Source organism: Salvelinus fontinalis, chromosome 21 (assembly GCF_029448725.1).
Source record: "Salvelinus fontinalis isolate EN_2023a chromosome 21, ASM2944872v1, whole genome shotgun sequence".
NCBI lineage: Eukaryota > Metazoa > Chordata > Actinopteri > Salmoniformes > Salmonidae > Salvelinus > Salvelinus fontinalis.
The window spans coordinates 44,630,010-44,643,835 of NC_074685.1; the positions used below are offsets into that span (position 1 = coordinate 44,630,010).

The 13,826-nt window shown below is 45.8% G+C and overlaps 1 protein-coding gene across 4 annotated transcripts in view; it reads right to left on the reverse strand.

The window, feature by feature from the left end:
* The window catches only part of LOC129818988 (cAMP-specific 3',5'-cyclic phosphodiesterase 4D-like), a 325,770-nt gene that overhangs the window by 164,113 nt on the left and 147,831 nt on the right, over positions 1 to 13,826 (reverse strand). For 2 of the 4 annotated variants that reach the window (XM_055875417.1, XM_055875413.1), the window contains exon 1: positions 1,226 to 3,407. The exons of the other annotated variants lie outside the window; for them this stretch is intronic. In XM_055875417.1, coding sequence (XP_055731392.1) covers positions 1,226 to 1,311 — 86 coding nt within the window. In that variant the 5' untranslated portion in view covers positions 1,312 to 3,407. Of the gene's footprint in view, positions 1 to 1,225; positions 3,408 to 13,826 lie in introns of those variants that run through there. 4 annotated transcript variants of the gene reach the window in all.

Below are 13,826 nucleotides of genomic sequence, written 5' to 3' on the forward strand. Positions count from 1 at the left end.
GCGGTGTCAGAGGAAGGTCCAATTCTTTTTTTCAATAACTCCAGTCACCCAAGTCATAGACTGTTCTCTCTGATACCATGCGGCAAGGGGTACTGGAGAGCCCAGTCTAGGTCCAAAAGACTCCTTAACAGCTTCTACCCCCAAGCCATAAGACTGATGAACAATTACTCAAATGGCCACCTGGACTATTTACATATTTTTTTTATGTACCCCTACCTAAATATGTTCTTAACTCTATTTCTTGAACTGCATTGTTGGTTAATTAAGGGCTTGTAAGTAAGCATTTCACGGTAAGGTCAACTACACCTGTTGTATTCAGCGCATGTGACCAATAAAATTTGATTTGACTAAGTGGTCTTGTGAAAACCAAAGGCCACTCTTAGGCTGCCTTTAAACAGGCAGCCCAATTCGGATCTTTTTTTTCTTCATTATTGACCAATCACATCAGCTCTGAAAAAGATCTGATGTGAAAAGATCTGAGACTGGAAAAAATATCAGAATTGCCTCTGTGAACGCAGCCTTAGAGTAACTTCTCCATCTTGGCCAATCGCGGCTGTCATGCTATAATGTGATTGGCTAATAACCAATAGGAGACACTTCCACCAGCAGCTCCCCTTGGTCCAGCAGGACACCACCCAAATTCAATACACAGGCCTTTAAGTCCCCTTAGATGACATCACTGTCTTGAGTTGTCTGCATGTTCCATAGCTAGTTATTTCCATGATAAATACCCTGTAGCCTTTATAGTCCTGGATGTCTGTATCCAGTGTTGTGCAGGATGTGCAATTGTGGCACGGAAAACACCCTTTTAGTTGCCCTAGAAGGGATGAATGAAGCGATATTGAATTAAATACAACAGCAGAGTCTCCCTCACACCTCGGGTAACAGTGTGTGGCCGTGGGCCCACAGGTAGTCATGTTTACACTACAAATAATATAACTTCCTAAGGCTGGCTAAGACTGACCTGCAAGCTCCTCATTCACACCTCCACAGACAGACTTACCCAGACAAAGTGCACTTGTCAAGGCATTAAGTGGCCAAACACAGATAGGCAGACACACACAAACACACACACAATAGCTTACTCAATTAGGTCAGACACACAAACACACACGCGCACACAAACCACACAAACCTAAACCAAATGCCAGCCTCTCTGGATTTTCCAGTTATTCCATGGTGTAATACCCTACAGACGTTCCAGCATGAACTGAGGCCTACTCACCAGATCCAGGAATGCCTCCTGAAGGGGAAGTTGTTCACGTGCATCATTTTCTTCTCCCGTCCCGCCTGAGAGCGACCTGCCTTCATTTAAGCTAAAGGTGTGTGCTCGTTTTCATACAGTAATTGTCACTCACAGGTTAAAATAAAAGACTAGAATCCCACAAACATGGTCTCTCACCGTTTGGTTCTCTCCCCTCTTTTTCATGTTTTTGAAAGTCAAATTCGATGGCTTCTCAAAGTGAAGCAGAGTTTCGATTTGGCTGGGGATGGTGACATTTGTCCAAATGATATTTGGTGAACTGGTTTATGCCGGGGGTTAGAACTACCCCACTGGGCAACAACTGGCTGAATCAACGTTGTTTCCACATCATTTCAACCCATAAAAATGTGATGACGTTGAATTAACATGGAAAACTCATTGGATTTGCAGAAAGTCATCACCGTAAGGGCATTTCGTATTTTTTCACTTAACTTTTAACCTTAATCCATTGACATGGTCATATTCTTTTGTTGATTTCATGTTGAATTTACAATAATTGACAACTCAGCCAAATGTAAATAAAAACTACACGTTGAACCGACGTCTGTGCTCAGTGGGACAACACCATGGTAAATATTTGTCCAGGATTCAGTGGTTAAGGCGAATGTGTCAATAGTCAGGCATGTAAGGATCTTTCAATACCCTCCTGAAAAACAAACTCCACAGAAAAGTCTACCAGAAACCAGTCAAGTCAGGAAATCCCCTGTCTCTCTCTTTTACTGTTAGAAGGATATTCTGCAATAGTACAACAAAAAGAGAAAATCTGTCTCTCCCTCCTTTTCCTGGGAAGACTTCCAACTAGGACATCAAACTCATTCCGACACATTGCCGTGGTCTTCATCGTGAACGTCTCATCGCTGGATTCCCCCAGACAATTCAACTTCTCCTCTCTCTCTGTCGCTATCTCTTCCTCAATCACTTTATCCCTCTCATTCACCCAAGGAAATGTACACTTTTTGATGCTTCATCTGAGTGGAGGAACAACGTTTCTTTTCCTCCAAGTGAAAGGTGAGGATTCCGCTCTAACCCTAAATCCATGGGTCATTTTCCACGTTGGTGCCATGTCAAGCTTTTCTCTTCCTGGTTGATCACAACCTCCTGTGATGTCAATGATCCGTGGAGGCCCAGGGATGGTAGCTAACTGCTCATGTTCAGCCAGGGGTCAGAGCTAACCGCTCATGTTATTGATCCTCTTAGCGTCAACAGCTTGATTCATGTTCTCTCGCTCCCTGATGGATGGGTGGACCGAACGGGTGGAGAGGAAAACCTGACCAGTCAGACGGATAGAGTTGCTAGGGAGAGCTGCGCTTCTCTCCAAAAATATCTAAACCACATTTTTCCTGCAATGGATATTTTCAATGTGTATAGTAAAGCTGTCAGGCAAGTTAATGTACACCCAATCCCGGTTTAAGCCACAAAGGCAGTATGAACATACAAAAAAAATAGCAAATGGCAAGTGATCAGGAGTGAACTTTCAGTATCTTCGTTTTTGTATTGCAGCCTGGCTGGTGGTGGTAGAGGTATATAATGTCTAGGTAAGATACCTCCATGGTGGTGGTGGTAGAGGTATGCCAGGTGTCATCTGAAGAAACTGTGCCTGGTCTGTGATGTCCTGTTGGTTCTCTGGACTGGCTTTCCTTCCCTGGTCATACCCCCAGACCTAGAACCAGCCCGGGGGAGTTGTATGTCTAGCAACACCCAGGAGGAGAGCCCACGCGGGGGCACACCGAGCAAGAGAGACCCACTCTATGCCTGGTAGTATGTGCAGGATAAACACACACACACACAGGGACTGATGCACACACTGACTCTCACACAGATGCAGGACACACTCAGACACATATACAGACACAGCACACGCTGTCTCATAACACACTCAAACAACACGCCACACAAAACACACGCCTCTCCCGCACAAAACAACTCTCTCTCTTTCTCTCTCTCTCTCTCTCTCTCTCTCTCTCTGTAAGACTCCACAATCCAGCTGTATGTCAGATCCTCTTAATCCATAGCAGGATGCCTGTCTGTCTTTGTCTGGGCCCAAAGAATCCCTCTCTCTCTCCCTCTCTCGATCTCTCACTGCGCTGCAGAGCCGGCTCCCGTCTGCAGCAGAGTGGCTGTGAGTGTGAGACTGAGGGAGTGTGTGTCTGAATGTCGGTGGAATCGTCAGTCAGAGGGGGCCTCTTTAGGGGAGATCCCTACAGGCAGCTTTTCAGGTGTCTGAGAGGCTATTTGGAATGACAGCTGATTAGACTGGCTGCTGTTGGTGTATTTCAACTGACTAGTTTTACCTGTTTAAATATCTATCTATGTTAGTTAGTCTTGTATATAATACATGATTGAATATCCCTTATCTGATGAAATTGTCAGCTAACTGGTATTCAACCAGGTATTAAGTATAAATCTAACTAACAGGTACACTCTTTAAAAAAAAGTGTATATCTAGAACGTTAAAGGGTTCTTTGGCTGTCCCAATAGGAGAACCCTTTGAAGAACCATTTTTGGTTGCAGGTAGAACCCTTTTGGTTCCATATAAAACCCTGGAACCCAAAAGGGTTCTACCTGGAACAAAACAGGGTTCTACCTGGAACCAAAAAGGGTTCTCCTATAGGTACAGCCAAAGAACCCTTTTGGAACCCTTTTTTTCTAAGAGTGCATACGTATTCAACTAAGCTAAAGACAGATAAATAAAGCACAATTAACAGAGATGTTTAAACCTATTTAAAACAACCAAAGGTCATAAAAACTAGAGGAATTTAAATTGACATGATTGATATAAAACCGATGAAATATAAAGACTGTCCGTTTAAAACTGTTGAAATGTTCAAGAGAGGTCCATTACTACACTACAATTCCAGCCCTTCTTCCAAAACAAATGAGCATTCTTCCATCATGTTAACATCTCTTCACATTCCAATCCCTTATCATCCATTATGAATTTCCATGATTAAATTTGCCTCTCCCTCCATCATCTCCTTTACTGTCAGGAATGCACCTCTAGCTATATCTCTCTATCTCTCTATTTACTATAGTCTGAACTGAACGTCGCGTGGTCCTTTTGCAGCGACACCCCAGGATGACCCTGGTGGTGCCCCAACCATGCTTTGTTCATGCCATTTTAGGACAGGGAGGAAATAGTAAACAGGCAACTTTGCAGTGATGCCTGTCTTAAGGAATTACCCATGATGCAGACATGATGCAGACAAGATAGAGCATGTTTCAAGGGAAAGCCTGAAATGTATCATGAATAGTCATCCAGTCTCAATGTGGATGGATAAATATCTGTCTGAATATGATCTATGAAGGCTTCTTTCAGAACACACGGCCATATATCCATAATGTCAGTGAGAGTGGGTTAAACCATCTAGTAGTGTGTTTTTTCCATAGAACAACAACAGACTTTCATCAGTGGCAGTGTGTGATTTATAAATTGTCGTATGATATAAAAGCCTAGGTCATAAAAAGGTACCCACCTTCAAAAAAGGCAGTTTTGGTTTATGGGGGAAAATATGAGAGGGGCACTGACACACAAATCCTTTGGCCACAGAGTGCAGCCAGTTTGGCGTTGGCACAAGATACTGTATGCCCAGGGCCGAATTGCATCAGGCAAAGCACTGAGATCAAAATTGCAACCACAGCAACAGCTGCGTCTTATTGTGTGTTTTTGAATTGCTAAAGTACGTGGTCTTTTTATACGGAATGACTCATTTTATGTCCCACAGAGCACCTTTTAACTACAGACCCTGGACCATCAAAAGTACAGCATAGTGTAGACATGATTATTTAGGCGTCTTCAGAGGATTGCAGCTATAGGGTTTCAACACATTGATTAGACATGGCAATCCGCCTCCTTTTCAAGATTTTACGCGTCATTTAACATTTCACTGGAACAGATATTCACAGCGGAACACAAAGATGGTTTCGCCTCAATGCTGGGTTTTTTTTTCCCCCTCGTGACTGTGGAGATGTGGTGATGTCACATGCTCGTTTAATTTCCCCCTCCGTCTCCTCTAGGGCTACGGATCGGGAGGGACGTCACTTTTCCAGCCTTGACCTAACGTCCATAGCTACTTCAGATGACCGTGTGCCCTAGCTGTGTTAGAACCCCAACGCTCAATGTCTGTTAGTGGACTGTCTATACAGCGATAGAGTAATCAGGTTGTTAAACCATGGAGAATATTCTGATAACATTCGGATGGGTGTGGTTCCTTAGCCATCTGTTCAACAGGCTAGGATAATAAACTTAGAGATTTGTGTGTAAGCAAATGCTTCTTAATGCTTGGTTTAATTTGTTAATAATGGGAGTGTCAAAGCTGATGATAAAATGAGGGTGGACAGCTTTCAGCGTGTGTGTGTGTGTGTGTGTGTGTGTGTGTGTGTGTGTGTGTGTGTGTGTGTGTGTGTGTGTGTGTGTGTGTGTGTGTGTGTGTTCATTTAAATAGGTGTATCTGTGTGCGTACGTGTTCGGTTTGAGTGTGCATGCAAGTGAATGTGTCAGTGTGTGTGTTGGCATGTGTGTGTGTGTGTGTGTGTGTGTGTGTGTGTGTGTGTGTGTGTGTGTGTGTGTGTGTGTGTGTGTGTGTGTGTGTGTGTGTGTGTGTGTGTGTGTGTGTGTGTGTGTGTGTGTGTGTGTGTGTGTGTGTGTGTGTGTGTGTGTGTGTCTTGTGACCTCATCAATCATCAGAACTAGGGCTGGAGATATTCTCTGTCTCCTCCTGTGCTTTGTGCATTAGCCTGCATGCCTAACATAACAGCTCCTGTCTGGACAAAGGGAAAGAACACAGAGCACTGAGTAGCCTAGCCAGAGCAGAAACCGGTTTTAACCAAACCTAGCCCATCAGTCCCCAGGCAACACCAAACATACACACACACACCATCCGACTCTCCCCCTGATCCCACACTCGCGTGGGGCCACATGTATTTCAGAACATCTTTATGATTCCATTAGTTTGATTCCAGAATATTTGCAATGCTTCCCTGAATCTCAGTCAGCATCCCAAATGGCACACTATTCCTTATATAGTGCACTACTTTTGACCAGTCCATTTTGGATGCAACCAGAGTCCCTGGAGACGAGGCTGGCAGCTAGGTCTCTACAGGGAGAGGGGGTCTTGCCAACACAGTAGCAGCAGTTGGCTTTGCTGAAAGAGGCATATAGACGCCTGGTGTAACAAAGTAGGTCCTGTCCCTGTCCCACCTGGTGTAACAAAGTAGGTCCTGTCCCTGTCCCGCCTAGTGTAACATAGTAGGCCCTGTCCCTGTCCCACCTGGTGTAACAAAGTAGGTCCTGTCCCTGTCCCGCCTGGTGTAACAGAGTAGGTCCTGTCCCTGTCCCACCTGGTGTAACAAAGTAGGTCCTGTCCCTGTCCCGCCTGGTGTAACAGAGTAGGTCCTGTCCCTGTCCCACCTGGTGTAACAAAGTAGGTCCTGTCCCGCCTAGTGTAACAGAGTAGGTCCTGTCCCTGTCCCACCTGGTGTAACAAAGTAGGTCCTGTCCCTGTCCCATCTGGTGTAACAAAGTAGGTCCTGTCCCTGTCCCGCCTGGTGTAACAGAGTAGGTCCTGTCCCTGTCCCACCTGGTGTAACAAAGTAGGTCCTGTCCCGCCTAGTGTAACAGAGTAGGTCCTGTCCCTGTCCCGCCTGGTGTAACAAAGTAGGTCCCTGCCATGTCCCGCTTGGTGTAACAGAGTAGGTCCTGTCCCTGTCCCGCCTGGTGTAACAGAGTAGGTCCTGTCCCTGTCCCACCTGGTGTAACAAAGTAGGTCCTGTCCCTGTCCCACCTGGTGTAACAAAGTAGAACCTGTCCCTGTCCCACCTGGTGTAACAAAGTAGGTCCTGTCCCTGTCCCACCTGGTGTAACAAAGTAGGTCCTGTCCCTGTCCCGCCTGGTGTAACAGAGTAGGTCCTGTCCCTGTCCCACCTGGTGTAACAAAGTAGGTCCTGTCCCTGTCCCGCCTGGTGTAACAGAGTAGGTCCTGTCCCTGTCCCACCTGGTGTAACAAAGTAGGTCCTGTCCCGCCTAGTGTAACAGAGTAGGTCCTGTCCCTGTCCCACCTGGTGTAACAAAGTAGGTCCTGTCCCTGTCCCACCTGGTGTAACAAAGTAGGTCCTGTCCCTGTCCCGCCTGGTGTAACAAAGTAGGTCCTGTCCCGCCTAGTGTAACAGAGTAGGTCCTGTCCCTGTCCCGCCTGGTGTAACAAAGTAGGTCCCTGCCATGTCCCGCTTGGTGTAACAGAGTAGGTCCTGTCCATGTCCCGCCTGGTGTAACACAGTAGGTCCCTTCCCTGTCCTGCATGGTGTAACAGAGTGGGTCCCTTCCCTGTCCCGCCTGGTGTAACAGAGTAGGTCCCTTCCCTATCCCGCCTGGTGTAACAGTGTAGGTCCCTTCCCTGTCCCGCTTGGTGTGACAGAGTAGATCCTGTCCCTGTCTCACCTGGTGCAACACTGTAGGTCCCGTCCCTGTTCCGCCTGGTGTAACAGAGTAGATCCCTTCCCTGTCCCGCTTGGTGTAACAAAGTATGTTCTGTCCCTGTCCCGCCTGGTGCAACAGAGTAGGTCCCTTCCCTGTCCTGCCTGGTGCAACAGAGTAGGTCCCTTCCCTGTCCTGCCTGGTGCAACAGAGTTGGTCCCACCTGATGTAACAGAGTAGATCTCACCTGGTGTAACAGAGTAGATCCCACCTGATGTAACAGAGTAGATCCCACCTGGTGTAACAGAGTAGATCCCACCTGGTGTAACAGAGTAGGTCCCACCTGGTGTAACAGAGTAGGTCCCACCTGGTGTAACAGAGTAGATCCCACCTGGTGTAACAGAGTAGATCCCACCTGGTGTAACAGAGTAGATCCCACCTGGTGTAACAGAGTAGGTCTTGCACACACAAAAACAGACATGCTGGTGTCTCGAAGATTCACTGCAAGGTGTAGACTACAACTATTTACCGTAATGAATAGCATAGACTAACACTCTGACAAGTCCCCCAACAAGCACCCTGTCTCAAGTCAAAAACCTCCATGAAATATGACAGATACGTCACTAAGACATAGTCGTGCTTCTACAGCTGCATTGCTTGCTGTTTGGGGTTTTAGGCTGGGTTTCTGTACAGCACTTCGAGATATTAGCTGATGTACGAAGGGCTATATAAAATAAACTTTATAGATTGAAACTTGATTGTACCGTTCTACTGAGAAGAGAAGAATGTCAACTTAATGCCTTTTTAACACGCTACTCTACTGCAACAGTAGTTTGTGGTTACGTCATATGTCAGGGTCATACTTTAACCTGTCAAGGTTCTTAGGAATCGAAGCTAAGGGGCGGCAGGCAGCCTACTGGTTAGAGCATTGGGCCAGTAACTGAAAGGTTGCTGGATCAAATCCCCAAGCTGACAAGGTAAAAACCTGTAAAGGTAGAACAAGGAATTGTCCAGTTACAGTCGAACTACTGAAATGTGCAAGTGTTTTTCCTTGTTCTGCTAAACGTGATTGATTGATATACATCCTTATCAAAGTGAAATGTCTTATGGTTACACTTTATTCAGCAATTACATGTTATATCATGATGTACAATTGAGACTTCTGTGTTTCCTCAGACCGTTACACAGTGTGTGTGTGTGTGTGTGTGTGTGTGTGTGTGTGTGTGTGTGTGTGTGTGTGTGTGTGTGTGCATGCACGCAAGAGTGTATGCAGACATCTGTGCGTGCGTCGCTCCTTGGCCATTGACTCCTTGGCCATTGACTCCTTGGCCATTGCTCATTTGGGGTACCATCCAGTCTAGTCAAAGACACTGAACATAGACAAGCCTTCTTAGGTTGCTGGATCGAATCCCCGAGCTGACAAGGTAAACATCTGTCATTCTGCCCCTGAGCAAGGCAGTTAACCACCCACTGTCCCCGGGCGCCGAAGACGTGGATGACGATTAAGGCAGCCCCCCACACCTCTCTGATTCAGGTTGGGTTAAATGTGGAAGACACATTTCAGTTGAATTCATTCAGTTGGACAACTGACGAGGTATCCCCCTTTTCCCTTTCCCCCTTAGATGCAGTGGACCATGGTTTATCCCAATTCCCCCTTCAGTCTCCACTTCACTCCCTCATCTTCCATCTATCTTCCCCTGCTCTAAGGTCTCCCAGACATGGTTGTGTGTATAAATAGCCCTGCTCTGTGCTTATGTAATGGTTCCTGGGTCCTGTGGAAAGGCCAAGGGTGTCAGAGGGAGCTTGTCAGATACACTTCGGGGACTGCAGGGTGAAATGGGAAGATTAAATGTCACGTGAGGCTGACTTTGGCATAAGGGGCCACAGTACACACAATGCAAATAATGATATGACTGTATCAGGATGCTTTATAATGTGGTCATATTCATGCAGAATATGTAATAGTCAGCTCTGTTTTAAGTTTTTATCTACAGTGCCTTTGGAAAGTATTCAGACCCCTTGACTTTTTCCACATTTTGTTTGGTTACAGCCTTATTCTAAAATGTATTATATTGTTTTTTCCCCCCTCATCAATCTACACACAATACCCCCTAATGACAAAGCAAAAACTGTTTTTTAGAATCTTTGATATTTTTTTCTTTTATTATTATAATGAAATATCACATTTACGTAAGTATTCAGACCTTTTACTCAGTACTTTGTTGAAGCACCCTTGGCAGCAATTACAGCCTAAAGTCTTCTTGTTTTTTATTTATTTAACCTTTATTTAACTAGGCAAGTCAGTTAAGAACAAATTCTTATTTACAATGACAGCCTACCCCGGCCAAAAACAGATGACGCTGGGACAACTGTGTGCCGCCCTATGGGACTCCCAATCAGAGCCGGTTGTGATACAGCCTGGATTCGAACCAGGGTGTCTGTAGTGAAGCCTCTAGCACTGAGATGCAGTGCATTAGACCACTGCGCCACTCGGGAGCCCATGACACTACAAGCTTGGCACACCTGTATTTGGTTAGTTTCTCCTATTCTTCTCTGCAGATGGTGCCAGGAAAACAACCTCTCACTCGACGTCAACAAAACAAAGGAGATGATCGTGGACTTCAGGAAACAGCAGAGGGAGCACCCCCCTATCCACATCGACGGGACAGTAGTGGAGAAAGTGGAACGTTTTAAGTTCCTCGGCGTACACATCACAGAAACTGAAATGGTCCACCCACACAGACAGTGTGGTGAAGAAGGCGCGACAGTGCCTCTTCAACCTCAGGAGGCTGAAGAAATTTGGCTTGTCACCCAAAACCCTGACAAACCTTTCTAGATGCACAATCGAGAGCATCCTGTCCGGCTGTATCACAGCCTGGTAGGGCATCTGCACCACAATCAACCTCAAGGCTCTCCAGAGGGTGATGCGGTCTGCACAACACATCACTGGGGGCAAACTACCTGCCCTCCATGACACCTACAGCACCCGATGTCACAAAAGGCCAACAAGATAATCAAGGGCAACAACCAACAGAGCCTGTTCACACCGCTACAATCCAGAAGGCGAGGTCAGTACAGGTACATCAAAGCTGGGACCGAGAGACTGAAAAACAGCTTCTATCTCAAGGCCATCAGACAGCTAAACAGCAAACACTAACTCAGAGAGAACACTGCCTACATTGAGACCCAAACACTTGCCACTTTTTAATAAATGGATCACTAGTCACTTTAAACAATGCCACTTTAAATATTGCAACTTTGATAATGTTTACTGTATATATCTTACATTACTCATGTCACATTGTTACATTCCCCAGTTTCTGTGTTGTGGGTTTGTATGTGTTTGTGTGTATTTCAGGAAATGGCTTCCTGGATTCCCCCATGCAGCTGATTGGTCGGCCCCATTGCAGATTGGAGCTGACCCCGCCCTCTCATCAGGGGATACAGCTGTCTGCAATTACAGACTCCTTCTCCAGCTGTATAAAAGCCAGTGTTCCTTTGCTCAGGAAGAGAGCTGATGGTTATGTCCTGTGTTGGTTGTTGCTCAGAGAGAGCTGCTTTGATGACCTGTGTTGATTAATGCTCAGACAGGTTTTTATAAAGTATTTTGTAACTGGTCCTGCTGAGGTATGTTTTTGTCACAAGGATGGTTTTTGAGTATTTAAATTGATTACATACGTTAGTAATTATTCTGTTTTTGTTCCTGGGGGGAAGGGTAAGGCACCTTGGGAGTGCTTAGGCAAGAGGCCTGTGGGCATACATAACCCGTAGTATGTACTCTGCCTATGCAGACTAGGTAAGACCTGGGCGCCCCCCCCCCCCCCCCTAGCTCGCCAGGTGTTGAGAATAGATAAGTAGTGGGTAGGAGAGGGGGTTCTTTAACTTCACTTTCTTTGCTTTGGTTCCATCCAACACCTTTTCCCCAAATTACCATGCGAAGGAATAAATTCCCTGTTAATGTTAAATTCTGTCTGTCCTCAATACCCGCACCTACAGTCACATACCTCTTTCACTCCACGGGGAGTTGCGTGTAGCAGGGTGTTGCGTTCCCTCCAAGAGGCGTGCGTAACATAATGGGGACTCATCCGGGATCCATTAAACCCACCGGACCCCACTGCTCTGAGCTCTCTGTGATTGGTGATTGAGGTGTGGTGGTAGGTTGTGAGTTTGGATGACTGGTTTAGTTTTTGTGTGTTAAGTAGGCTGCTGTGTACAAAATGGCTGCCTCAGCAGTCTCCCCGTTTATTGAAGCGCCCTCTGTTGATCGGTTGGTGGTTTTGCGTAAAGTAGAGCTTTGCGCTATAGCTGACCATTATGGACTCTTCGTCCCTGAGAAAGCCCTAAAGGCTGAGCTTTTGGTGCTAGTCAGGAAGGGTACGTACTGTACTTCATACCATCTATTGCACCTTGCCTATGCTGCTCATCCATATACTTATATGTACATATTCTCAATCATCCCTTTAGATTTGTGTGTATTAGGTAGTTGTTGGGGAATTGTTAGATATTACTGCACTGCAGGAACTAGAAGCACAAGTATTTCGCTACACTCGCATTAACATCTGCTAAACATGTGACCAATAAAATTTGATATCCTCTCAAGCTCAGTCAGGTTGGATGGGGAGCATTGCTGCACAGCTATTTTCAGGTCTCTCCAGAGATTTTTGATCAGGTTCAAGTTCGGGCTCTGGCTGGGCCACTCAAGGACATTCAGAGACTTGTCCCAAAGCCACTCCTGCGTTGCATTGGCTGTGGCTCGTTTTCCTGTTGGAAGGTGAACCTTTGCCCCAGTCAAGAGGTCCTGAGCGCTCTGGAGCAGGTTTTCATCAAGGATCTCTCTGTACTTTGCTACGTTCCTCTTTGCCTCGATCCTGACTAGTCTTCCAGTCTCTGCCGCTGAAAAACACCCCCACAGCATGATGCTGCCACCACCATGCTTCACTGTAGTTCAATCTTGGTTTCATCAGACCAAATTCTCGTTTCTCATGGTCTGAGAGTCTTTAGGTGCCTTTTGGCAAACTCCAAGCAGGCTGACATGTGCCTTTAACTGAGGAGTGGCTTCTGTCTGGCTTCTGTCAAACTTCTTCCATTTAAGAATAATCGAGGCCACTTTGTTTTAGGGGGCCTTCAATGCTGCAGAAATATTTTGGTACCCTTCCCCAGATCTGTGCCTCAACACAATCCTGTCTCGGAGCTCTACGGACAGTTCCTTTGACCTCATGACTTGGTTTTGCTCTGACTTGCATTGTCAACTGTGGAACATTATACAGACAGGTGTGTGCCTTTCCAAATCATGCCCCATCAATTGAATCTACCACAGGTGGACTCCAATCAAGTTGTAGAAACATTTCAAGGATGATCAATGGAAACAAGATGCACCTAAACTCAATTTCGAGTCTCATAGCAAAGGGTCTGAATACTGATATTACATATTTTCATTTTTAATACATTTGCAAAAGTTTCTAAACCTATTTTTGCGTTTTTTATTATCTGGTATTGTGTGCAGATTGCTGAGGATTGTTTTTATTTAATCTAGTTTAGAATAAGGCTGTAACTTATGGAAAAAGTCAAGGGGTCTGAATACTTTCCGAAGGCACTGTAGATAACTTTAAACACTCTGCATGACATATTAACAGCTGTTCTAGAAACAGTATACATTTCTATCTTAATGTTGGGTAATGTTGCATGTTCCTGAATAAACTGATAAACGGTTATATGCCCAATAACCTGGCACATGTCTTCATATCAACTTGAGGGCCACCATTGGCCAAACATACAGTCGCGGTAAGGTGTTACTTGACAGTCGTCTGGAGTTCTACCACTGCGCACCACTGACATTCATCCAAAATGTAGGTACATGTAAAAGCTGTGCATACAGTGCTTCACCACATGCTCAAATGGCCAGTGGAGTCATGAATAATGGAGTTGGCTACCACACATTAGCAGCACCACATCAATCCATCTGAGGGCCCGGGACACAGGCCCTTAATCAATAGTTAACGCTAAGGAGAAGTAGTGACTTGCAAGCGACCCACACTGCATGCATTATGAATGGGCGAAGACAAGGTCCAGACCCTAGTGACATTTGACTTGCCCCTGTGGCTATGGGTGACAGTGGCTATGGCTACCGGTGGCTGTGGCTATAATTACTGGTGG